Source organism: Mchenga conophoros, linkage group LG13, assembly GCF_057382185.1.
Source record: "Mchenga conophoros isolate Kocher_MC1m ecotype Shallow Benthic linkage group LG13, M_conophoros_male_GT1.1, whole genome shotgun sequence".
NCBI classification, from domain to species: domain Eukaryota; kingdom Metazoa; phylum Chordata; class Actinopteri; order Cichliformes; family Cichlidae; genus Mchenga; species Mchenga conophoros.
Window position 1 is genome coordinate 16,430,573 of NC_140538.1, and position 26,586 is coordinate 16,457,158.

Here is a 26,586-nt window from a genome sequence, read left to right on the forward strand (position 1 = left end):
AAGTGGAAGTGAGGCAGCACCAGTGTGGTATAGCAGAATGAAACCAATGCATCATTAAATATACTGGAGTCATTGCTCGCCTGCCTTCCCAACTGTCCTGCTTCTTTGTTTAACACTTCTCTTTCCTCCAGCAAAGGCAATTCTTCCCTTAAACACGGGAATAGCAAATTTTAAACAGCAGTCACGATTTAAAGGATTTCTTCAGAGATCTAAACACCAACACGCACAAACTGTGCTACGTTGTGCAACCTTTGTCTATTTCCTCTTAGAGAGCGCCTCGTGGATTACTGACTGTTCATAAAGTCAAATGTCAATACACCAGCAGCAGGAACGCTCGCCGGGAACCTTGAACTCTGAATCATTTTCTTATGGGGTTAATAATGAGGGGACACCGAGTCAACGACAGACATATAAAAGAATTTATTTCTCATGTGCACAAAAAGAATTGGAACAGAACTGAAACAATGATTGAGGCCACAAGGCTTTCCATATAGATTTTCATCAGAAATCCTTTTTATGTCCATGCCACATCTCCTGTATCATCTTTACAACGGCACAGGGCCCATTCCTGCAATGGTGCTCCACTTCATAAAGCAAAGATTTTGCTTGAATGATGGTGGCATGCACTCTGCACCAGTGTTTCACTCTCAGATGCAAGTAGACAGAAATAGTTAAAATCCCAAGTGCAATTTGTAGAGGATAGCTTCTCTTGAAGAGCAGAACTGCAGTCTATTTCTCTGTTATCTGGTGCCCTCAGCAATGACACTTAACCCTGGTACCAGAAGATGCATTAGCTTGTATGGAATTAAATAAAATAAAAGTTATTTTTTTGATGCCTTCTGCTAAACTGTCAGCAGCAGAGTTGAGAGAGTGGAGGGGAAGAAGTATGGGCGTGTTTCTTTACATCGAGGCACAGATCACTGTAATTTGGAGTAACATAATGAGCACGACATCTACAAATAGCAAACAGGACAATATCTTTGATTGTTGCCAAGGACATCAGTTTGATCGTATCTTAATTTCAGGGAATTTGCGGTGCAAACGTAAAAACTAGAGAATAATTATGTCACACTGGAGGTCTGTTGTACTTTTGCAGCTTTTATGCTGTTCTCAATGGGGATAACTTATTCTATACAACAAAAGATGATACAGAAAGCCATTGAACTCATTGCATAGTGACATAAAACATCATCATGACAATATCATGAAAATAAAATAAAATGACAAAGACAACCTATGTGATGTTAGCATCTGGAACCTGCTATTGATGTAGCCATAGGTTAAACAGCTGTTGTGCCATTCCTCAGAGCACAACATTACATTTAGACACAAATGTAATGCATGTTTTTTTTCAGTCTGTATATCTACAAAGGGAACCAGTACATTAGTATGATACTGCGATGGTGTGTTTGTGTGTGTGTGTGTGTGTGTGTGTGCGCGTGTGTGTGTGAGTGACAATATATTTACAGAGAATTGTCTTCACATTATTCACAAATCCTTCTATAAAGCAGCATTTCATTGCAGTTAGTGGAATATTAGATCACTGAAGTTCTCCTTTCGCACTACAAATGCAGCATGATGTTCACCAGCTGAAATGCCATGACATACATGTTCAGTGTTGACTTATTTAAAAGATAATACTGCTTTATTTATGCATACATATACTGTAAATAAAATATTAAATATCAAACTAAGTCTTTGGCAAATGTAGTTAAGAGTACATTCACAAAATATTTTCCAAAACTTAAAATGAGTCAGTATTTCCTTTCAGCCCCTACGGAGAGTGGAACCTAACTTCGTGGAGGGTGGTGAGTCTGTGTTTTTAAAGGCAATTAATTTCAATTAACAGGCATGAATTTATGTTTTAAAAAAACTGGTCTGTAAGGCAATTGTTGAAGCTAATTTGCAGTCGGTTTGCACAACTGCACGCAGCTTTCTAAACTGTGTAGGCATCTATTGGCATGACTAAGTAGCTGAATGAGATACAGTTGAACTGAAAGGATTTGCTCATGTAGCCAAAGAGTTATGGCTTCATTTTTACTTGGAAAAAAGATGTTCATACGCAAACGGGTCTGTTAGCTTGTTAGCTTTGTGGTTTTCTAAGAATGCAACATATATATTTTCAACTTATGCTTATAAAATGGTTAATTGTAGGTGAATGTACCACAAAAAAAAGAGAAAAAAGCTGAGGTTATAGTGCAAAAAAAAGAGAGCAAAGGATGACACTGCGCACGTACATGGACATGAGGGAAATGTGACAGCCGTTCTGAAAAATCGTTGTTTATATTAAAAAAAATGTAACAGAAAATATAATTTAAAGTATTTCAAATTCTGGCAAGACCATTTTAAGTTCACGGTCACCACATTTTTAATACTTTGCAAAATGATTTACATTTTTACATCTGATTGTTTGCCACGGGGAGCGCGATGTCGCCAGGGTCAGTAAACGCTGCAGGGCATGCTGTGTTCGTCTTATAATTTAAGTGTTATCAGAGAAATGGGAGCAGAAAAGTTCATCAAAGCACCAGAGTAAAGCCCGCTCTACATTATGGAGCCAGGATCTTGTTAATGGTCAGAGGGGCCCACAACACTGGTTTAATTCGCTACATTGTTACGCTATAGGACCACTGTCATCTCCCCCTGGACGTCTGTCTTCAGAGCAGAAAAATACTGCAGTTCATTACATAAAGGAATGTGACGATCCATGAATAAAATAACAACAACAACAACAACAACAGCAAAGAAACAAAAATTAAAAACCCACGACATTTTTTCCACATGGTTTTCTTCACACTGTTTTTCTTCAATTTATATGTTATAATATATATATTTATATAATCTCTTAAAGTCATTCTGGAAACGCTCAGGCCTGTGAGAGAATAAGGGCATGACAGGTGAGTTCTGAATGCCCCCGGGCCCTTTTGACCCAAAGTGTGTGTGAGACGCTGAAGCTGGGTGCATCTGCGTCGACCTCGGCCATCCTTCCTTCACAACGCACTTGCTGACGGGGGTTTCATTTAGGATTCCACCTCGCTTCCCTTTGACCTCAGTGTTTCTCAGACAGGGACAATATGGAGGCCGAAGCTCTGGCCCTGCAGTTTGAGCTGGTCTCTGGTGTAACTAGTGGCGGTCGTAGGCAGTGGCAGCAGTGGGAGGTGCGGAGCCACGGGATGCGGCACTATAATAATAAGGGGAACCTGAAAGTTAACAGAAGAACGAACCGTTGGAAACCACGAGGTCAAACATGATGTAAGACACGTGTGTAAAAGTTCTGAGGATGCGCTGAATATTCAGAGACTGACTTTTTAGGTTTTAAATAGGATTTAAATTTTAGAGCATGTTCAGCATGACAGTTTTTTTAATGATGTCAGACACTTACTTAATAACGCTGGATTGCTGAACCGCCAGGCTTCATTGTAAGTTGTGTATTGTGGATGAGAGTAGGGGTTTCCAGAAAAATCCCCTCCTAGGGAACAAAATGGTAAAAATACATATTTATAAGAAGCTAATAAATAGAAAAATTCAAAAGCCTACACTACAGTTACATTAGATTTTTTCCCACAACAATATTACTGACACATCAGTTCTCTGGACGTCTGTACAGCTTCTCCAGAGTCCCTTCAGGTGAGTTAATTGTTTTATTGCCTGCTCTGTTCTGTATGTAAGTTTGGACTTTTGTCCTGCTTGTAGGCAGTCACACTTTGCTTCAGACCCTCTCTCATTGTCCTCTCCCTGCAGGTTGTAGTGAGAAGCATGGGAGGGTGAGGGGATATCACAGAGCGATGCTGCAGGCCCACAGGTTTCTTTCTTTTATGGCACTATAAAGGCTGGGTTTTATATGAAGCTGCTGAAGAATGGCCTTTGCTTTAACGGTGTTTGGGGCCGGTCACTAAATCTTAGTTATTCACCACTGGGTGAAAAAAAACACAAAAAACCCACAACCCCTGGATTAAGAAGGTTTTGCTGTGTTTTTCTACTTTTTGTGTCCATACACACTTTCCAGTTGTATAAAACACACATATTTTTTTATTTGATTTGAGATATGTGTTTTGACCTCTATCTATAGGCTAAAATCACGTGCTAATCCTACACGGCTGCTTTGATTGTTTGTCAGTGTTAGGCACATGTCACGCCGCAATAAAGGGAATTGTGTTTTGAGTTGTTTGGAGCACAGATCTACACATGCTGGCAGCATCTTCACCGCTGGTTGTGTAACTTAAGCTCATCCCTGAGAGAGATAGTGATTTAAATATTTACAGGCCCTCCACGCCTCTGTGTTTTGACCCTTAACTGTTTGCTGTGAACCTGAACTGCAGGTTAAGTAGAGGGGAAAGAGATACGCTCTGCAGCCCTGGGTGTCCGGGGAGGCGAGGAGAGGAGCAAAAGCAGTGTTTATCGATGGGGCTGGTGAGAGTGCGCTGTGTGGACACGGCGAGGGTAATGAGCGCTGGGAGCTGGAGTGTAACTGAGAGGAACTGTCCTATCTCACGGCCACTGATTGTGGTGATCGCCTATCGAGTTCATCTAATGTCCTCATCCACAGACGCTAACCACACGCTAACCGCAGTCTAACAAAGCTATAACAAGCTTGCTTCAATCCTTTGAGTCAAAAGCAATGATTTAAAGTGTCCTTGCTGTCTCAACAGTGAATTTATGTTTGATGTTTTTGGGGTTTTTTTTTGTAGGGTTAAGTGACCGTAAATTTTACAGTATCAACCTGACAGGTACTATGTGTTGCAAATATGTTAGAATTAACTATATCACCTACCGGGAACCATTCCAGCAAGTGTGGATGTGGGGTAGCTGCCTTGTCCTGTGGGGGGGACATGAGGTGGGTAGCCAGGTAAGGTGGTACTAGCCATATCTCGACCTGCAGACACACAGAAGGAGGATCTGTATCACAAGGATGGTCACGAGGAGAAGAGTTAAAAGTATATTCTACTTGAGAGAGTGGGTTTAAGCTGAAACCAGTCCAGGGTGTGTAGCACTCAGCTTGCTCTTTCCTGGATTTGAGGTTTTTTCCTGTAGTGAGTGCCTAATCACAAGAATAAAAAGCCACAAAAAAAAAAGGCATGTGCTATGTCATAACCGAGCTGATGCAAACTAAAATTGTTCTGGAAGAAGAAAAAAAAAAGTGCTACCAGTAAACATTACAGATAAGTTTCTGCATTGAGCAACATGAAAGAGTTTTGTCATTAAATTGATGATAAAAGATGGAAACGAAAACCTTCCTTCGAAGCATATTGCTTTTGGAAACGTCTTGTACATAAACACAAAAATCACCAAAGTGAAGTGATGCATATAGCCACTGAGAATAACAAGCAATGCCCCTGTCTGTCACAATGCATCGACTCATCCTGTTTCTTAGGCACGCTCACTTTGTAAAAGCAAAACTAGAGATTTTCCAAAAATGTTCAGAAATAATATGTAAAATGTCTGCTGTCCAATTATATATACCGGTATGTATATCTCTCCTGGGGTCACATATCAATATCATGACACTACAACAAAACATAGCATACTAGTGTCAAAAGCAGTGTTAGGAGCATCAGGCCAATGACAGCATCACGCTGGCCTCTGCTTTATATTCAGCCCTTTAATTAACCCTGACAGCAACCCAGCTAGATGAAGGGGCACACATGACTGGCAGCTATGGGTTTAAGGCGGGCCCCAGTATCAGCCTATATCTGCGCCTTTGAAACCCCCTGTTTTGGCCTCCTGTGGCCCCCTACACTTTGGCCCTGTCATGAGTCTGTAAGGACCAGAAAGTCTACTGTGACAGTGAGAGACGAGCAGGGGGTCAAATGCAGAGCAAAGCACGGAGGGAAAGGGTAGAGATCGTCTGCTTTTAATGAGAGCCAAACGTTCAACTTTGCTCCTGTGTACACAACTGCAAGGCCCAAAAAGAGCAACAGGGGAGGCATCCACTTTAATTTGTACATAACTGAGAACTGAGACTAAAAGTGAGCACAGAGTGAATAAAGAAATCATTTTAATTATTATCCGGCTACGGGGCCTTGTGGGAAAAGTTGTACCTGCTATAAAGGGCTGGCTGGCATACTGGCTGTAGCAGGAGCTGTGAGCATGGGCAAGGTAGCTGGGAGTAGATGCATCTACTGAGAGGCTGGACTGGTGGGGCAAGATGTCAGCTAGAGCAGAATCCCCAACAGAGGAGGGGGTGAAGGGGGCAAAGGATGCCTCATGGGGCTCTCGCTTTACACACATGGAAGGTGGATATGACGGGTGAGAGTCTGGCAGGTGGGGGGAAAAAAAGAAAAAGAAAAAGAAAAAAAATTGATACAATGCAGACATACAACTCCACACAATCTGTACATACGTTTATGTCAGTCACTCACAAGTATGGTGAGATGGATTTATAGCTGTGTAGATGTCCAAACTCAAGTGTAGACGGGTAACAGCAAAAAGCCAAAAAATTAGATCTGTCGCTGACATAGACGCTCGTAATTAAAGAAAGAGCGGACTACAAATCCCTCTCCGATTTAACGTATTAATTAAAGGGAGCCCAAAGAATTAGGAGCAATACATTAACTTGCTATCTTTTAAGAACTCACAAGCAGACATTTTATATGAATACTGAATAGATAAGCAGTCTTTACCACTTGATTTGTTCATTTACATGGCTTATAATAATAATCTCATATGCACCTAGCGGTAATTCATTCAACTAAGTGGAAACGTACACCAGTGAAATGTTGCAACAACACATCGCGCCTGATCAATCAAGCTCAAATGCGTAAAAAATTTCCCCAAGGTTTTGGGAAAACAAACAACATAATCTCACGGCTGCTTTCTCACAACAAAATCACTCCCACAAATAACCAAGCAGCCGGCTTGTAGACAGTTCAAAACTCTGCACTTTGATCTAATTTGGCTGATGAGTCTTGACATCTTTCATTTTAGCGTCTCTGCCTCTCGAACCTGTGCAATCAATGTGAGCTCTGTTTCTGGCCTCTCCGTACCCACTGCAAGCCTGTTGTGTTTTTTCGGGGGCCTGCAGGGAGAGATGGCTCTTTCCCGACACCATGATAGCCTCATTAGCTGCTTCTCCCATCATTGTTGTTTTACAACAGGACTGTGTGTTGCGATTCCTCATTAAGATAAGGGCTGCTCAATGGAAGGGGAGTGCAACAATGTCAACCATAAGAACCTAATTCCAGAGAAACAGGCAATGTTGCTCACTACTTTTCCCTAGGAGCAGAAAAATAAAATTGTAGGCTCTCCTAACGTTATTCTCCTTCTTTGTCTTGGTGATAGCTAAAAATGTGGATTTAGACAGAAGTACTGCAATTAGAGTGAATCTTTTCTTAGAAAAATGACAACACAATGGGGAAAAGACACAGTGTGAACAATGTACAATCTTTTCTAACATATGATCAGATCATTAAAAGGAACGTTTGCCCCGAATCTTTGGCATGAACAGAAGTATTCTAATGAGTAGGCTTTCCATTTAATTGGATGGACCAAAATGTTGTCACATGTACTGCCCAAGTATGTCATAAGTTATATTGGAAAACTGGGTCTACATTTAGGAATGACGGCAAATCCCTTGTGCTTAGTTCTGCTCTTCAGTTAATTATAGCCAACATGTAGTCTGTTAAAGCCTTTGAAGTTCAAACAGCTCTCAAAAGTCCAGTTACAAGAAAAAAATACTGCAGAGGACAATGCTAGCAGCTAGCTTGTTTCAGAAACACAGCAAAGCATCATATTCCACCTGCACCTGAGCCATGAAATCACGATGACATCAAGTGTAAACCCATGAACCAAACGCAAATCTCTACTAGAGAGAGCCCGTAGTGTAAAACAGCTTTATGACAGTCAGATTTTTAAAAAAGAAAATAATTTGATTCTCTTTGTCTTTATTGTGTGTTGCGGTTTAAAAAAATGAACCAACTGTGCAGCAGTGGATTCAGAGGGCTTTTTTATGTGCACCTTGCTCATGCGCGCTATTATTAGAAACACCCCGTTGCCAGGTTATTTTCTTCACTGGTAACAGTTTATAATTGGGGTACAAAGTACGTTACGCTAAAGAAACACTAATGACGAGTTAATACATCTGGATGTACCGTAAATTTCTGCTACTCACCGACTACGGCTTCAGTTAATTTTTAATAGATCACCAATCAAGGGGTGGTTACTCAAAATTATCCACCAAACTGTATCGATTTCAGGTACATTTGGCTTTATTTACCTTCATTTAGGACTTAAGTGCCACAAGGCATCAAAAACCGAGACTAAACCCTGTCCTGTCTGCCAGCTTTTGGAATCTGAATGTGATGTTGTGCCAAACAATATTTCTGAAAAGTCTAACTGTGAATTCATGATATATCCTGTATTAATTCAAGCGTGAAATCATCAAGGGACTAACATTAGTTAAGTATGGTTTGCGCTCTTACTCTATGCATGCTGGGACTTTAATTTTGCGAATGAGGATGTCTAACATGAAGTCAAGGTCAAGCCTGTTTACACTGAATCTGAGACTTCCTCCACACTACTGTAGGCTTCCGTGTTCTCAGCGCCCGAGCAACCGTTGTCAAACAGACAGGGGTTACAACGCAACAACAACCAATACAAATGCTGCGTTCAAGACCACTGAACTCTGAAACTAATCAGACATGGTGTTGCTTATTGTCCTGGAGACAAGGCAGCGCCTGGTAAAGGGAGCCTGTCAAATCGAAGGCCCTGATGATGGAGATGGAAGATAAACTCAGGGTCCTTGGGGACTTTTCTCCTCAGCAAACACATCTTTGAATGAGCGGAGATGGTATAGAGTTCTCCAATAGCTGTCTCTGCTCCACCACTGATACTACATCGAGACCCCATCAACCATAGAAATGGACTGTTAAGAACCTACAGCAATCCTCCGAGTGATGCTTCCAGATATAGCTACAAAAGGGTTCTCTCAAGTGAGCATTTCATTTTTAAACGTGCACCGAGGAACTTTGCTGCACAAACCATTTACTGGGAGAACTCTTGTTTAGAAAGGCTGACATTCAATCTACAGAGAACTTTTCATGCACGCAAAACTTCCTTTCTGTGCTGACAGACAATAAAATTCAAATTTTACCCAGACAGGGACACATTCATGTTTGTATCGCAGCATTTCAGCCTCTGGATTTGCTTTCTTCCATTCAAGCTTTGGTAATTTACAACTACTTACACCAACCCCCCCCCCCCCCCCCCCCCCCCCCAAAAAAAAAAAAAAACCAAAACAGAAGAACATTTGTAAAAGGTGGAAACTGTGGAAAAACAAATGCAGGCAAAAATAGCTTCAATTCCCCATTTAGAGGTTTAAAGTGATTCATTATCAAATGTGTGCTCAAAGGTTAGCGTGCTAGCGACGGGGTGATATAAACATTAATTTCCAGTCTTGGGGCTGCAGGCGTTAACTGAGCTGAGAAGAGTCATTTGTCACCAGGCCACACAGCAGGCATTGCAAGTTAGGTGGCTGCTTGTTGTTTGCCACCCAGCAGAGAAAAGCTCGTACTGCCAACTCATAAAAACAGCTTCAGATTCTGATTTGTATTTCAGCAGAAATTAACCTGAAAGAAGGCACTCGGCACTTTATATGTTTTTGTGCATAAAGTGAGAAATATATAGATAAATAAGTAAAAACGAAATTGAAAAAGCAACAGCGTTTCACACCTGCTAGATTTGTTGTAGCCAGAGTGGAGCCACTTTACACCTGCCAATCCCACAGGCTCTGTTGGCCCAGCCTGCACAGAGACCGCTGCACGTGTCTGAATGTAAGTTTCTGACTTTCTTTGAGCATCAATAGAAAACTGCAGGTACACAATTGGAGCCAAACACTAGAGCTGAATCATGATAAGGATAAGGTGATAAGGAAATACAGTACATGTTCAAAAATAGTGAATATGCAGTGTAGCTACAGCTGTATAAAACTAAGCACCTAGCTATGCAGAGTTGACTGGGTCCTAAATAGCTCGCTCAATTTGAGCATGGTACTGTAATGGGATCCGATTATTAGCTGTAAGTGGTATTATTGCAAATTGGAAGCATTGAGAAACACAGAAACTTAGCTACAAACTGCTAGAATAGACCACGTGAACTTACAGGTCGGGGTCCATGAGTTATGAGCTGACTAGTGTGTGAAAGTTTGCCAAAGATCTGCTGACTCAGTGACTGCAGATCTCCGAGCCTCCTGTGGCATTAACATCAGTACAAAAACTGTGCTCCAGGAGTTTCATGGCCAAGCAGCTCCTACAGATGCAACGTCTAGGTGGCTCAGTACTTTTTTCTATATAGTGTGTATAAAATCATTCATTTAAATGTGATATCTTTTGTAATTTTAGCAGTAGCTACATTCAATGCATTTTTAAAGCAATCCAAAAGACTTTTAAGAATAATTTCTTATGATTTTTTATCTACATATATAAAATGATATATAGATATATGTAAAATAATATTTTTTTTTTTAAGTAATATTTGTTGCATCTTAGTAAGTGGTGCAAAAAAGTGCGATCAATCTCTCCCTATTTTTGTTGCCTCCAAGGTAACCTTCTCTTTCACACATTCGGGACACAAAAGATGGCCGACCGTGCTTTCGTTATAGCGCTCCTGTAATGCAAAGCTGAGCACTTCATTAATCATTCATCTTTAATAGATTATGCAAATTTCAGGACATAAAAATCAACAAGATCAATAACTGTATGAATTTTAATTGGGAGCAGAAAACATTTAAAGAATGAATATAATCTCATAGCTCCATCCAGTATGAGAGCATAATTTATTGATAATTGGATCCCAGCCTAAGTGAGGAAGGTAATTTAGCATTTTTTCAGCCTTGGCATACATTCCTATTTACAGGGTTTGCTAATGGAAGGAAAAATAATATTATGCACTAACAACCTACACACAATCAAATGCCTCATGCATTACTTTGCATAGTTGTGAAAATTGGGTAATAAAAGTTTACAGGATATTACTTCTGAGTTTAATTTGGTGCTCAATATATTCAAAACACATCTTTAAAATGGCTGTACCAAAACATGTTGTCATATATTACTTTCAGAAAAGTTTTGCTAGTTCATTCCCTCTTTACTCTGGGCGAAACCCTTGCATGTATCGCTTTAGGAGGCCCCCCAGGCCCCCAGGTGGCTTGGAGGCCACCTGCTATGAGTGTGCTCACCAGAGCGAGACCACTTTCATAGGAGGAGCCCGCCATAAAAGGGAAAAACACACCTTTCTTCTCCTGAGGCCCGACTTTCTGGGGCAAAGCTACCTCCCACATGTTCAGGAATAAAAAGGGGTTCTTTCTTTTCCCATAGCTCTGTGCCTGAGTGTGTGGCTGAACTATTGGGATCATATGAAAAGGCCGCTGTAGTTTTCAAACTTCCTCTTCTTTACTTAGACTCTCTCTCTCTCTCTCTCTCTCTCTCTCTCTCTCACACACACACACACACACACACGCACACATGCACAGACACACAAAGTACACTCCTTGACTCTGATTCCCACTGCATAATTATGAGCCTTTTATTAAAAGGCTCATAATTATTCTCGAGCCAGTGTGGCCATCAGTAAACCTAACCTCCCTTGGGAAACACCCTCAACAGCAACAATGACACAATATTTCAATTAACCAGATGTCCATCAACCTGGACAGCAAAGCAACCACAGACTCGGTCCAACACAGGGGATGTTTGATACAGACACTGCAAGATAGTTAACACATTGCACCTCCAATTACCTGTTGACTCTCAGTGCAAACGATTTGGCAAAAAAATGCCCCTTTCTCTCTCTATATTTCTCTCTCTCTTTCTCTCTCTCCACAGCATAAGGCAGCCAGCCAGTCACAGTGCTATTCCAGCCGCTGTCAATCAACAGGCTATGATAGCGTTTGATGACAACGTCATGTCGTGGCGAGAACAGCAGCTGTCTCTTATGAGAAGTGCTCCCAGTCAATCTGTTAGCGGGCCAATCCAGGCTAACACAATGGCCAGTTAGGAGCGTTGCGTGAAAGACCTGTGGGATTTAATGGACTCAGATGATATGTTACCTCAGCCCGTCCCTTAGAAATACACAGAGCACCCCAAAAAGTGCCTTGAAAGAGCTTTATGTAAAAAAACAAAAGACATTGGTGATAACTTTATATGGCTGGAAAAATGTGCACGCCATCAGGGAACGGCAATCAAAATCTTAATGATTCAGTGATAATGTAGAAGTTTAGATAAGAGCGAGATGTCTTTTTAAAGTAGGAACCCTAAAAAAGTGATCAGTAAACTGATGGTAAAATGACAGTTTGGTGGTATTTAAAAAAAACAATTAGAACTGGTTAACCTGGGAAACTTTTTCAAGAGTTTGGCATCATAAAGAACGCACAGTTCGACCATCTTGGTGCCGGTGTATTTTGTTGCAGCACTGTGTGTATTCTGTTAGGCGTCAGTGTAGCATGAGTCAGATTGTACCTGTCACAACAGAGTAGCTCTGGGAGACGCTAGAGGCGAGGTCAGAGCTGGCACTGGTGGAGAGGCTCGGCTTCACATCTTCCAGGCCAGTGTTCAGGGACGGGAGAGTGTACTCATTCGCCTGTAGACGAAAAAAAAAAACCCCATGTGTGAGCAGGTGGGAATCGAAGACAGCAATTCACACTGCTTTAATTAAATTTTACATTCCACCAGATCAGGTCATGATCTGGTTAAAATCGCTCTTGGATTTAGATCAGATTTCCTAGTTTAGGTGACGACATATAAAAAACAATGTCACGATGAACGCCCCTCTCGTGTTTGCTGCTGTACATTTCCTGTGAATTCTGCGAACATCACCCCTGCCCCTGCTCCTTGTGCTTTACCAAGACCTATGATGATGTATGCATGCATTAGAGCTTGTCTGAGGGCAAGGCAGAAAGGGAGAGAGGGATGAGAGAGGGATTGGGAGAGGAGTGAAAGGACGGGGTGTCAGCTGGCTCTTTGTGCTCCACTGCAGTCATCCCTGTGACCAGTCAAGGGAGGAGACATTCAGGGCTTTGTTACAGGAGAGACATGTGGTGTGTTTTTTTAAAGGCGAGTACAACCTCAAAAACAGCCCTTTGTGCTTTGCCTCCAGGATGAACACATAAAACTGGGTTAATAAAATGTTAAAATTGTGAATTTTCACTTTATGAGTTTTTCTACTTTTACTTGTATTTTTTAAAACGTCACATTGGAGGCTTTCGTTGCATTCCTGTTCCACTCTTATAAAATACTCTGTGCCACTCTGGCCGTCTTTCTTTTTTATTTATTTATTTTATTTTAACAGATTCACATTCACAGTTTACTGCAGAAGAAAACTTCAACCACCATCCAGTGTCTTAAATATTTATTCACCTTAATCTCGTGTTAAGACTCTGCTAGCAGTTGTGATGAATCCTGTTTGTTAATGAGATGACACTTCCTGACACAACTTTTCTTTGAAAGGATAAGTGTGTGTGTGAGAGTGTCTGTGAGTGTTTATTTGAAAGAGTGTGTGTGTGTGCGTGCATCTGTTTCTCTCAATGGGTTGGGGTCCCACAGGGGCAAGCTGGTGACCCCAGTCTTGTCTGCCTCTATCCCAGATAAACTCTAATTGTGTGCTTACAACTGTTCCCTGGCACTAGGCTGGATGTTCCTCTCTATTCCACTGGGCCTCAGCAGCACAAGAGTCATTTTGTCATGCAGATGGGATGCGGGTAGGGCCGGGTAGGGCTGGGCGGAGGGCGAGTGGCAAGCGCAGAGGGGCCTGAATGACCTGACCACATGGCTGCCAGAAGTGTGGGAGGGATGAGGCCTATTCAGCCTGGCCTCTTCAAAATGGCTTTTTAATGCCCTGACGCAGACACCAGACAAGCCCCTAATAGCCTAATATCCCACCTTTTCACCAGTTTAAGAAAAGGAGGGGGTTCTGGAAACAGGGAGAAAAAAGAAAGAGTGGAAAGCCATCTGATTAATATTACATTAAATTAAAACTGATTTTTCTGGACCATTCTGACGCCGTTTTTCTCCCCCCTCCGCTACCCCCCTCTCGCCTTTTTAATACCTTCTCCTCCACTCTTTGTGATTGCAAGTCATTTCCAATTCGTTTTGGTATTGATCTTGCCGTAGAAATCACTTTGGTAATTAGCTGCATTAGGGGCTGTATAGCCAGCTGAGGGGCTGTCCCTCTGATTTATCGCTGCTGTAATTCCCCACGATCGCGGAGAGATGAAAATGAACTCAATTAGGGCACTGCTAAGGCTGCATGGGCACCCACATAGAGCTCCAATGGAAAAATTAATAGTCTCTTGTTGTTTAACAGTCTAATGAATGTAAATAAAGGTTATCCACTGTTATACGCTGTGGGTTTGCAGGTTGCTTCAAGCAAGAATTTGCACTGAGCTTTTTGTCACCTGTGTCAGAGCGTTCGCGGGTTCACTACAGCTTGTTAGAAATCAGTGTAAATGCTGTAAATCTTATTGTGTAGGGAGAAATGTGTGTGTGTGTCGAACCTGCTCGGGTTTAATGTGTTCTGAGGTGGGGAAGACATCAGGATAAGAAGGCCTTTCAAACACACGGTCGAGGGCCTCCAGCTGCTGCTGGGTGAAGGCATCCGCCCGCAGGTGCTTTCTTAAACTTTCCACACTGCCCTGAGAGTCGCTGCCGGGGCCCGAACCATCAGAGCCATCTAAAGAAAGGAAGAGGTGAAAAAAAAGGGAAGGGACGAGGGGGGCAACACTGGTATGAGGATGTGGATCCAGTCTTTTTACTTCATACTTTACTTCTAGCAGGCTAGCATTACGAGGAATAAAACAAACAAAAAAATATTAGAGCTCAGCGGGTGTGATAGTGATGGCATGAGGCAATTCAGGGAAACCCACCATCATGCTTGGCTTTTATCTCCCCCTGTTTTTTCCTGTCTCTCTCTTACTCTCTCGCTCTTTCCTTCTCTCACACATACACTCACTCAAACAATCCTCTACCTCCCCCCTGCCACTCCTTGCAGCCACCATCAGCATGGTCATCATGTGATAGGTCCATGGTAATTGATGGATTACCGTCAGTGCAAATATATACTTGTAAGGCAGACCGTGTGCTTCAGGAAGAGAAAGTAGGGCTGGCGATTACATCCAGAGCCTCTCATTCTGCCGGCGGGAAATGGAGAGCCATTATTTAACTGTACTATTTCTTCCTGAACATATTACCCTTCCCTCTCTCTGTCTCTCTTCCTTCTCTTTCCATCCCCCACATATTACCTGTCCTGTGGAAAACAGAATGGAGTGGGGATGGGACTCAGGGCCGAATGAGGACGGGGTGTCTGGGGGCAATCATATGCATTTCCTCACTTGGTCACACTCTATATAAACAAATGAGCCTGTGCTTCCCTCGTTCTTCTGATCTCTGACCCTATCAACTCGGCCAGGGAGTCCACTGCCGCGGCTGCAGCTCTCCCTCTGCTCACTCATCATGTCCTGAGCACTGAATGAAAAAAAAAAAAAGATCTAAAGCTAAAACCTCCAGCCAGCATTCCCCTCCACTCTCCTGGCTGCCTCCCACCACCCTCCCCTTCCTCCCTATACTGCGCCACCAACAGCGGATGAGGGCTTTAGCTCCCGTACAAATCTGTCATTCTAAATTTGCAGCAGATTATGTTCTCTCCTGGGCGAGCCAGCGGTGATATATGATATGCAAGGCCGCTATTGATTGCCTGATCCGCTAGCAGAGGAGGGAGGCGAAATGAACTTGGAATGAACATCATGCCTCAACTCATTGTGCGTATAATACTCTACTTAATCCCACATTTTTCTGTGCTATGGAATTCAATTGATCAATCATGTTCCACTGATGGTACCATTTCAGGGGCGTTATTGCCATTCTGCTCGGCTGCTTGACCTTTTCTCAATGGCTGAGGCCAGAGGATGAACCCGATTCGCACCAAGAAATAGATCCATGGAGAGAATGGAATAGAGGACTGCAATTGGGTATGAGTGTGTGTTATGTGTAGATGGGAGAGAGCGTGTGTGTGTGTGTTTCACTGCTAAAATATATTGACTTTTGCTTTGTGTAACATTTATGAAGGAATCTGATTTTTCTCCTGCCACATGTGTTTTCTTACCATGAGTTAACAGAATATTTTAGCCCTGGCTTTTTCTTTCTTTTCTTTTTTTTCAAACAGCTCCCTTGGGTGTTGCGTTGGAGGAACAGTAGTTTTGCTGTATGAAACCCAATTGCTGTGTGTGGTACAGAAGAAAATGGAGTCATTAATTACCTCACATCAGCTGGTCTGAGAAAAGAGGCTTGATCAATAGCAAGTGCTTGTCATTCACTATGTGGAGCCTGTTTATACTCAGCATCACCTTATACACTTAATCAGGCCCTCTGAACGGGCAGCGAAAGGACATAAATTCCCCTCATAAGATACTTTTTTGTGTTCTCTGGAAACTTACTTAACACAAGACTGATAATTTGCAACTAAAATGCAGGATGTCAACACTTTCCTCCATGGATGCTTGCTATGAGTAACGATTATTCCTCTTTTCTGAACTGAGCAGTTTCTGTCATTTTTAAGGTCAGTGAGGGTGATATCTGCATGTACCTATTCTAATACTGAGCTGTCGAAACTCATCATTAAGGGTACAGGTGAGGTCATCTTTATGGGGGAAAGAGTTAAAGCTTTTCTTATACAAGTAACCTTGTAAAATTTCTAATGATAGAGACTTTGTCAGTTTTGTAATTGTGAAAATATGCGAGTATCTTTCAAATTTATGTGTTAAAAAATTGACTGATTTGGCCTTTTAAAAGCAGCAAATCATTTATTTTCAGTATTCGGCATTAGAGATTCACGTCTGCTATATATCATAAGATAGCTGCATTAAATCAGATTCATCCTTTTGACAGTCAGTGTGTCAAGTGGAGTGTGAAGCACGACTGTCAGACTGCACGCATGTGTGTGTGTGTGTGTGTGTGTGTGTGTGTGTGTGTGTGTGTGTGTGTGTGTGTGTGTGTGTGTGTGTGTGTTTGTCTCATTGACTGGTTTGTTTCTTTTTCTTAGTGTTTCTGCAACCCCTTTGGGTGTCTCAGCAGGTATTCTCTTATCACTCCCACAGCAGCGTCTGACTGCGTCTCTTTGTTTTAACACAAAAGTGTGAGGAGACAAACAGAGATAAAAACAAGAATCTGCTAAGGTGACATTCCCACATTAAATTTTTGTTTTGTTTTGATCAGCTTAAACAGGTGCTGTTCGACCTTGTTGTGTTGAAAAATGTGCTTTTTTTTTATCATTATGTATTCAGAGATTTTAAACCTAAAAGTTATTGTAGGCTTTCATCAGACCACTCATATGTTTGCACTTTCAGCCTTTTGTACCACACACACACGCACACACACGCACACACACGCACACACACACACACACACACACACACACACACACACACACACACACACACACACACACACACTTTCCCAGTAACAGTAGCTATTGTGAAAAAGACCTCAGCTGTATCTGTCGTGTTTTGGGGGATGTTAAGGTCCTGTGATGGTGTGGTGGCACTAATGTCCCTCTTTCATCTCTCCTGTTTATATGATAAGATAACTCAGAGAAAAGTAGAGGTGGAGGCTTGTTTGAAAGGCAAATGAATCCCTACACACTGGCTGGCTCTCTCCGTAAATCAATGACATGCAGTCCCTCAGATCAGAGGCTGCTTTACTTACTCGGCCTCTGTTGATAGGTGGAATGATGCTATCGCAAATTGTGGATCATTTATTGATGGGGGTTTTTTTTGAGAAAAAAAATGCTGTTGAGCTTGGGAAGAGAGAGAGAGAGAGAGAGAGAGAGAGAGAGAGAGTGAGAGAGCGAGAGAGCGCAAACAAACTGGTATACCCAGAGGGTGAACACTCCTTCCCTGTAAGCTAGCTATATTTATGAAAGCTCTGAAGCGGAAAGGAGAGAGGTGGGTGGGGTGGGGGAGAAAGAGGGAGAGAAGCAGCAACACTGCCATGGCTGTTAAGATCCTGTTATGTTGTGGCATGTTTAAGAGCTTTATTAATTCGATTTAGCACCCCAACCAGTGTACTGACTGTCAGCAGGCACAGTGATGCTTGTTTGATATTTGCTCTCACTGCTTCCACCGCGGCTGCATTGACAGGATTTCGCAGATCTCCACTTTATTTTATTTGTTTTATTTACTAGATTTGACAGAAAGTTTATAATAAATAAATAAAACCACTTAAATGTATATTCTGGAATATTAATAAGATCTGGTGGCAGTTATTTAGCCTTTGAATGCAGGGTTAGTGGTTCTTTGAGCAAGACACTGTATCGGTCAGATTTGAGGGGAAAATATTTGACTTGGACAAATCTGTCAAAAACTGCAAAAGAAATTCAAAGGAATATTCATACGTCTAAATATGTGAAATTCTTTTTGCTATTTGCCACAGAGTCTCTCTCACTGTTTTATGCCCATCTTGTATTTTTCTTTGTCCTCCTCTGCTTTCAGTCTGCCGTTTAACACAGCCGCCCTGTGTGGTGAGTATTTGTAGAAATGCAATTAACGTATCCCTACTTTTCTCGTGCCGTTTCTCCCTCCTCAAGCTGAGTAATGCATCGCTCCATTAATTCTCTGCATTGCTGCCCATAATTGACTTTTCTCTGACATGATTCCTCTCCACTGAGTAAATTTCCTCTCTTTAAATTTTTTTTTGTGACGGCTCTCATTGTATGTTGTTTACAACTGTAAGCTGGAGCTCGCACAGCCACGTTACTAAACCACAAGACTCAGGAAGAAGAAGAACAAGGGGACGACGAGAGAAGGAAAGAAATCTTGAAGAGAAAGACAGCGATAGATCACAGAAGGAGGAGGGGGAGGAATGCAGTGTGGACCCTTTTGTGCCTCTTCTACTGTCAGGGCCCTAACAGCCTCTTGTCTCTATGTTACGCTCTGTGGCCCCTCTCAAACCTGGGCTTTTCTCTCTCGCACACACACCCCATCAGGGCCATCATGGTGCTCATGATTCCATTTTTCTGTCTTGCTCTGGATGCATTTATTTTCTAAAGTGATCCTCTATTGACTCATTGTCATGGAGTGGCTTGACTAGTCAACCAGTGTAGGCCCAGGTTTAAATCCATACAGTAACTGATATAAACTCCACAAATGGGTCACGTGTGTTAAAAGATACATTGTGGACAATCTCCAAAAGGGCCAAATATCAAATGTGAACAAATCAAAACAGTGACTGTATTCATTTTTTTTCGCTCAAGCTATTGAGCAAGGTTGATATGATTCCGGCTGCTGCCGATGATCATGGTTTTATGTCATGAATGAGCAACCTGCTAGGCCGTATTTTTTTCCCTCCCCACTCACACACTCATCAGCTCCTTCTACACTTATCCCACACCCACGCTACAATCACAAGTTATGACCTTTGCTTTCTCTATCTAATTTATCACCGTGGCTCCCTACTGCCTGTCCTCCCCAGAGCTCCACCGGGCTCTGCACAGGACTTGGAGAGCCAGCGATGAGAAAAACATATAGTTAGGTCACATCAACCTGACTGCAAACAAGCAACAAGGTCAGCAGTAACCTGTCAGTATATACTAAGACTAAGAAAACACTAAGCTGCAGCTCTAATAAAAACATGTTTCGATGTACAAAGAGAACAAGTTATAGCATGCAAGTATGTGACATATTAATTAGCTCAAAATAGTCTGCGAGAAATTACCGCAGGCCTCAAACCTTGCAAACGACTGCATGGACTTATAGCGCTGTAATACACATTATACATACAATCACACAGAAGTTGTCACCCAATCCTCTCTGTCTTTTCTTGGCTTCCAACTCCACCATAGGTTTAAATGACTTGGTGAGAGCAGGCTGTACAACAAGCTAATTTCCCCACTTCACTATTAATGCATTTGGCAGGAACAACATTCCATTTCCTGTAATGAGATACACAAATAAATCTGGCTATGGATAGATTCGGGGTGGGGTGGTGGTAGTAGTGGTGGTGGGAGGAGGGAGTGGGGGGAGCGGTGGGGCAAAGGAGAGGGGCGCATTGAGACGCATTCTCCCAGCACTGGCATAATTGGTATCGCTGCTTGCAGACATGCAAACCAATCTCTCCACAGATAGGACTGAGACTCTCTCTTTTCCCCCCTTAAGGCTATTTCTTTTGTCTTTTCGATAGCATGCACATCCAAGATAGAGGGAGGGAGGAAGGGAGGGAGGGAGAGATGTTAATTTGTGAATTAATAGCTTTTCTCTGCAGAATTGCAAATTCTTTTTAAATGTCACTATGTTCACTATGTGAAGAGCATCGGAAGCCACGAAGTTACGCACAAACACATAAAAGACACATTTCCGTGCATAGGTGTGTTCGCAGGCATGCACAGATCCTAAAATTAATCCTTGCTCAATTCTCATTGAGGCTGCCTGGACCTCCTTGTTCCCTCCTTCCCTCATAAACCCACTTTTTTTCGACAAATTCCCCTGCTCCTCTTGTCGCTCCTCCTCCCATCTTCACTCAAAGCCGTCCAGTGTAACATGCTACTTTTAATTTGCAATAACACATGACAAGGACAGATTAATAGCTCTTATGGCACCTATGTCCCTGAAGCTCGTCTTACGGGGACCTGGTGTACATAACGCGTGTCACACTACATTATCTCTACAGCCCTGCAGTAATGGGGACCTTTTTCTTCCTAAAAGGGCAACCACTGACTTCAACCACAGCAGGATCACCAGCAACTACCATCAGCACAAAAAGTGTGAAATGGTTTTTCATTTAGCACGGTCAGAATATCACAACGCAGGCACAAGCATTAAAGGAATTACTAGTATACAGACGTGCAAAGTCCAGTCAGTTATTTGTAGATTTAAAAATCAAACACTTTCCTGCACTGATCTCCTTTTGTTTCTAATCTTGCTTAACTTTCCCCCCCGAATTAATTATATTTTTACAACAGACAAAGAAGCATGTTAACATTTTAGCTTTAAAAAATGGATATTTTCTGCTGTATAGGTGTGCCTATTTATTTTTGGTAATAAAAAAAGACGCTATAATTCTAAAATATGAGGGGTTAATAATTAAATGAAGTTACTTAATTAAATATCCAAATACAAAAAAAAAACCTGCACTGGAACTTTTATATCACAAGTCAGTTTGAATAGAAATGAGAAAAATAGAGTCGTTAGTAAATATGCATTTGTTTTTTGCAATAAACTGCATTGTGTTTATGACAATCTATGGAAAACGTGATTTTCTAGTCTATTTAGCTTTATTCGTTTTCATTACTAGGGAGATAATCTGTGTGAAAAAGTCTTCCCCGCCACACCACACCTCATAAGCTCATTACCCTGGAAGAGCAAATAGAGTGCGTGACAGTATTGTGATCTGTTTGACCAAAGCAAAAGAGAAGGTTGTCTAACTTAAACTTACAATGTCCTATTTTCCTCCCATCCAAGTGGTTGCCACTCCAGAGAACTAAAGAGACAGAAACATAAAAGAAGGAAGTGGCCTGTTTTGATAAGTGCTCTTTGAGATCATTTTCAACATCCCATCAGCCACCTCAAAGCACAGAATCACACTTGTACACATACACACATGCACAAACACACACACACTCACAAACACACACAGCCCCTTCCCTGCCTCCACCGGTCTGTTCCTACACCTGTTCAAGCCTCCACCAGGGACATGTTAATTCATAGGCATTAAAAAAGCCAATTGTTTGCACAACCGATAATCTATTAGCCCTCAGGCAGTGTGTGTGTGTGTCCACTCTCTAGCTTTACCTCGGAATGAGAAATTCTGGCTTGGACTGGATAGGCTTTCACTTAATCTTTGGGTGTATATAGATCTATTCGCTGCCTGCCCCCTGCTAGTAAAAAAATATTTTGGGATGTTTTAATATACTTAAAATTATTTGAATCATCGTGGAAAAATATAATTAAAATCATAATCAAATCAATCAATCCTTATCTTTAAAAAAAATATATAGTCCATAATGATAAATCATGACTTATCTGACAGGATCAAAGCAGGAAATTTCAAAAGAGCTACTTTTTCTGCTGTTTGTTACTTTACTGGAATAAAAGCACGGAGCAGCAGCGTTGATGCCTTTTCCGAAGGGCTTTAGAGTTGTATGACAGCTGTATGGGATATCTACAATACATCTGAGCGTGGTATAAAATTGAGATACAGCTCTGTAGGCGTATGGTAGAACGTAGGGCATCGAAAAGCTGATTGAATCACAGCACTCTCGCAACTCTCATCCCGCCTTATATACAGCATAACAAGTCACTGGAGACAGCACACAAAAACACACTTGGCTGCAGCGCTGTCATAAATGCCATCTTCTTCACACACAGGAAAAAAGTAGGAGATGAGTGATGAAAAGAATTAAAAGGATGGCAAACAAAGGGATCTTATGTCTCCCTTACCATCGTCTCGTTTCCTCTTCTCACCATTGGAGCGGGGGATACCCAGAATGCCGTTGATGGAGTAGGATCCTACGGGATTGTTGGAGGCACTGGTCACAGGAGGGGAGGCTGTGCTGGGCACTGACGGAGAAAGCAGAGTTAGAGTGCGCATGCAGTACTGTGTGTGTTTGTGTGTCTCTTCAGGTTAACGTGGGTTAATATGTGTTCATGTGTAGTTTTTTTTTCCGTTTCTTATTCTTTCTGCAGCCCCGATTTGTTCGTTTGATTGGCCTGTGTAGCCGTATTGATGCTCACCTATGGTATGGCCGGGCGTGGAGAGTGGTGTAACAGATCCGTCAGGGGATGGGTGGAATTGCTGCTGGACTTTGGTGCGGATAATCCTGGTAAGGGGAACAACACACACGGATCAATCAATAGTGCTTTCAGAGAATTGAGATTTTACACCGTACTGGTCCGCCACAGGACACTTAAACATGACACATCACGTCCACTTACATCTGTGCATGTACAAGTGCTCCATCGTTTGGGGCACTTGTATCCTCATATTCAGGCCCCTGTCACCAATAGCCAATCTCGGGGCTTTAGGAGCAATCTCTCGTCTCCTGTGCAAGACTGAATGGGGGCTGCCCCCTGAGACTCTGGATTCAATCTAGCTGGATTCTGAGGTTAGAAATATGATAAAGTCCCTATAGCAGTAAGATGTGATGTGGCGGGAAAGTCTTCATTGCACTTTGGTCTGAATGATCTTGCAAACAAAGCATGAAATCACATCAATTCACCTCAATGATCAGCTTCACTGGCTCTACCTGGCCAACTCTAATAATCTGCCTCTCCTGCTCCCCACTCCCTCTTTTCTCCTTGCTCTCCTCTCTCTCTCTCTCCATCTCTCAAAGCTGATCTTTCACTCCCACTCTCATCCTCTTTTCTCATTTCAACTCTCTTTACTGTCCAGTGTCCTATCAGCTTTACTGTACTTTGCAATAGCTGCCTTTCAAACCTCCATCTCTTACTTTTCTTTCTTTCTTTCTTTACTGGTAGCCGATTTATTTCTGTATTTCTCACTTTTTTTTGCCCTTTTTCACTCGACGAGTGTAGCACGCAGGAATCCCCCGGGCTGACCGAGGATCAGACCCTATTGATTGGAACTCCCAGATAGAAAAACTGACAACGAATGGCAGAGAGGAACAGCAAATGCAAATTGTGAACCATACATTATTTGTGAAAGGAAACCAATAGCATCTTATTTGCTGAAGCTGAGACTGCTGTCACCTCCGGTGCCGATTAATCTGTTGTACACTTAATAAGTAAATAAATAAATAAAAAACTAAAGCAGGCTGTAATTAAAACAAATGAAGGCAAATTTTATTTTACAGTAAATCTGATGATTGCTGTATTTCTTTTAGGAAGACGAGCACAATGGGATTTGCACAAGCTCAGCTCTTATGGGGCATGATCGCATTACATTAAACTGTGACTATGGTAATGTTCTGATTGACAGCTCAACTTGAGATCATTGAATAACAGGCAGTATTGTGTGCCCTCTCACTTTAGAGGTATGTGACAGAAACGGACTTCTACAGACTGCAAATGAGGCGAATGGCGCTCACATGTGGCATCCGGCAATAAGCTATCAGTTCTGAATCAGGCATCTATGGGGTTAACGTCCTCAGGGGCAAAAATGTACATCAGACTCTTTTCATTCCCCTCACTATCTCATGTGTCCTCCGTGCTCTCTCCTTCAGGCGGGGCAACAAAGGCAGGTAGTCTCCTCCAGAAAACACACATCAATATCATATTTGAATTTCTAACATCTCACCACAACAGTTATCTGACCTCATGACTCGAGGGAGTCTCATAAATTCAAGGACTTTGTTTCAAGTCTATGTTGTTGATATTGAATAAGCAATTTGGATGGATGAATTAACGACTTTGGTGTTTCACAGTTGTAAAAAAAAATGTAATCCCCAAAGAAGTATTAAAATGTGGATCAATATGATTGAAATTCGCTCACGGCTATGCCTTTGTTCACTGGGCATGGTGCAGCGGATGGAAACTCCTCTCTCTGCGACAACAAAACAAAGTGCAACCCAGTCTCTGTGTAATCTTTAATAATTAATGCAGGAAAAATGTGTTTAAAGCCAGGACATCCTCTTTAGTCAACAGAGCAGAGGTCAGATCCTTAACCACAAAGACCACCAGGGGTCCGCTCTCCCTTTCAGTCCTCTTGACTGGCTCTAATACTTCTATTCGTTCTTTTCTTCCTCCTCCACACCATTCCCATTCCTCCCTTTAACATCAGCAAGCAAGAAATTAAGCTAATATTTTAAAAAGCCAGTACTTTCACAATTATACAGAGCAAAGAGAAGATTTTGCTAAAAGTGCCAGTTAACTTCTTTTCAATGCCAAGAAAGACTTTAGGGAATGAAAGTGGAGTAAGGCTCACTGATTGCTATGTTTTGATTTGTGATGCCATGTTTAAGGAATGAAAAAAAAAAAAGCAGATTTGTGCAGTGCAACAAAGTCTAAGAGTTAATTATTAATGCGGTTTCAAAGGACATGTTCCTCCCTGTCCTGCTGTTCCACAAAGTTCAAACTGAGCAGATTATCAAAAATTGTTTTTTTATTTTTGTAAAAAAAAAAAAATAGACATAAAATGGATTACAAACTGCTGTGGTTTTAGAAACAACAGGTGCAAACACACAATAGTGCTAAGAACCTATTGAAGATATAATTTCCAAAGCCATGTGATTTTCTGCTATTTCCCTCTCCCTATCTTTCTGTTGTTGTTGTTGTTTTTTTAAATTTAAATTTAGCAAAGATTCATCCATCTCCTGCATTTAGCTGCTTGTGTTATGAGACTCTCTTCAGCTCATTAAAATGTAATGCTGATGACCAGCTCTCTGGAACAGTGCCTCCTAACCAAAGTTCATCACTGGCAGGCACTGCGGGCTTTTTCACTTTGCACACATGCAGAGGGGTTTTTTTCACCAGAGTCCTCTGTCTAAAGACACTTTGTCTGCTGCTGTCCTGCTTCATGTGGAAAGGTGAAGGTGTAGGGTGTCTACTGCTTTCGCTGTTTTCGTGGAACAGAAACTCCCTTATCCCACAAATACCCGCAGATCACCTCTGTTTCTGGACGAATGTTTTTTTTTCTTGCAGTTTCTACATTAGTTGATTTAATTCTGTAGTTAAATCAGCTCCTACAGCCACAACATAATAATACGAATAATACGAATAATACGAATAATACGAATACTACTACTACTACTACTACTACTACTACTACTACTAATAATAATAATAATAATAATAATAATAATAATAATAATAATAATAATAATAATTTTACAAACTGTCCTGTAAAAGCCTATGTGGTCTGTTGTCACTCTCTTCCTCCATTTGGCTGGCAATAAAGATGGTGCTGCCGCCTCTGTGGTCCGCGTATTGAACGACTTTGTTGGGTATTTCCTTCTGCCTCTGGATCTGGTTACGCTGTATTGATCGGTTTTTATCGAGACAGATGTGATTCTTCGCGGCTCCAGCCTCAGCGGCAGTGCTGGCTGTGTTGCGCAGGGCCGCACAGGGGATTGAATTGCACTTATGAGACCACCCCTAACAGGCTCGTTTTAGCCTTGTATGTGGGGATAAAAAAGCTACACTTTTATTTTTTTTAAGTTTGGTAAACGACAAAAAGTTCCTTTCTTGTTTTTTTTTTGTTTTTTTTATCTGTTCCCCCCTGTTTTTTTCCATCACTTGCACGCAGACGTTTAAAAAGAAATAAGTTCACAGCTTTATTCCTGGAAGAGTTTGCGCGCTTTGGCGCAGTTTAGCGCGCCTTCTAAGAAATAAAATAAAGCCGTGCCACCTACCTGTTGATGGATGAAACGCTGGGAACCGTGTCATTGTCGCAGACGCCCTCAGCCAGTAGTCGGTCCCTTATTTCCCAAGCGAACATGGTTGGATTCTGCCGTTTATATTCTGCAATTTTGTCCACCACTTTTGGAGTTGCAACCTTTGGTTTGGAGCCACCAATAACCCCGGGTTTAATACTGCCGGTTTCATAGTACCTGCATGGGGACAGAGCGAGTGTTCCTGAATGGATCCCTCCTTTATTTAAATCAGTCGTGTGATCAGTGAGAAAGGTGGCTTTAACAAAATCGTTTGTGTGGAAACAATCT

General features: G+C 41.9%; 1 protein-coding gene across 12 annotated transcripts in view; it reads right to left on the reverse strand.

The window, feature by feature from the left end:
* Window positions 1-408: 408 nt before the first annotated feature.
* The window catches only part of pax2a (paired box 2a), a 40,648-nt gene continuing 14,470 nt past the window's right edge, over window positions 409-26,586 (reverse strand). For 2 of the 12 annotated variants that reach the window (XM_085296741.1, XM_085296742.1), the window contains 10 exons: window positions 26,278-26,475; window positions 22,703-22,788; window positions 22,409-22,528; window positions 21,405-21,449; window positions 14,480-14,655; window positions 12,447-12,567; window positions 6,036-6,251; window positions 4,769-4,870; window positions 3,380-3,466; window positions 409-3,178 (listed from right to left, as the gene is read on the reverse strand). In XM_085296741.1, coding sequence (XP_085152867.1) covers window positions 3,057-3,178; window positions 3,380-3,466; window positions 4,769-4,870; window positions 6,036-6,251; window positions 12,447-12,567; window positions 14,480-14,655; window positions 21,405-21,449; window positions 22,409-22,528; window positions 22,703-22,788; window positions 26,278-26,475 — 1,273 coding nt within the window. In that variant the 3' untranslated portion in view covers window positions 409-3,056. Of the gene's footprint in view, window positions 3,198-3,379; window positions 3,467-4,768; window positions 4,871-6,035; window positions 6,252-12,446; window positions 12,568-14,479; window positions 14,656-21,404; window positions 21,450-22,408; window positions 22,529-22,702; window positions 22,789-26,277; window positions 26,476-26,586 lie in introns of all 12 variants that reach the window. The other 10 variants (XM_085296747.1, XM_085296746.1, XM_085296751.1 and 7 more) reach the window with 7 other exon arrangements.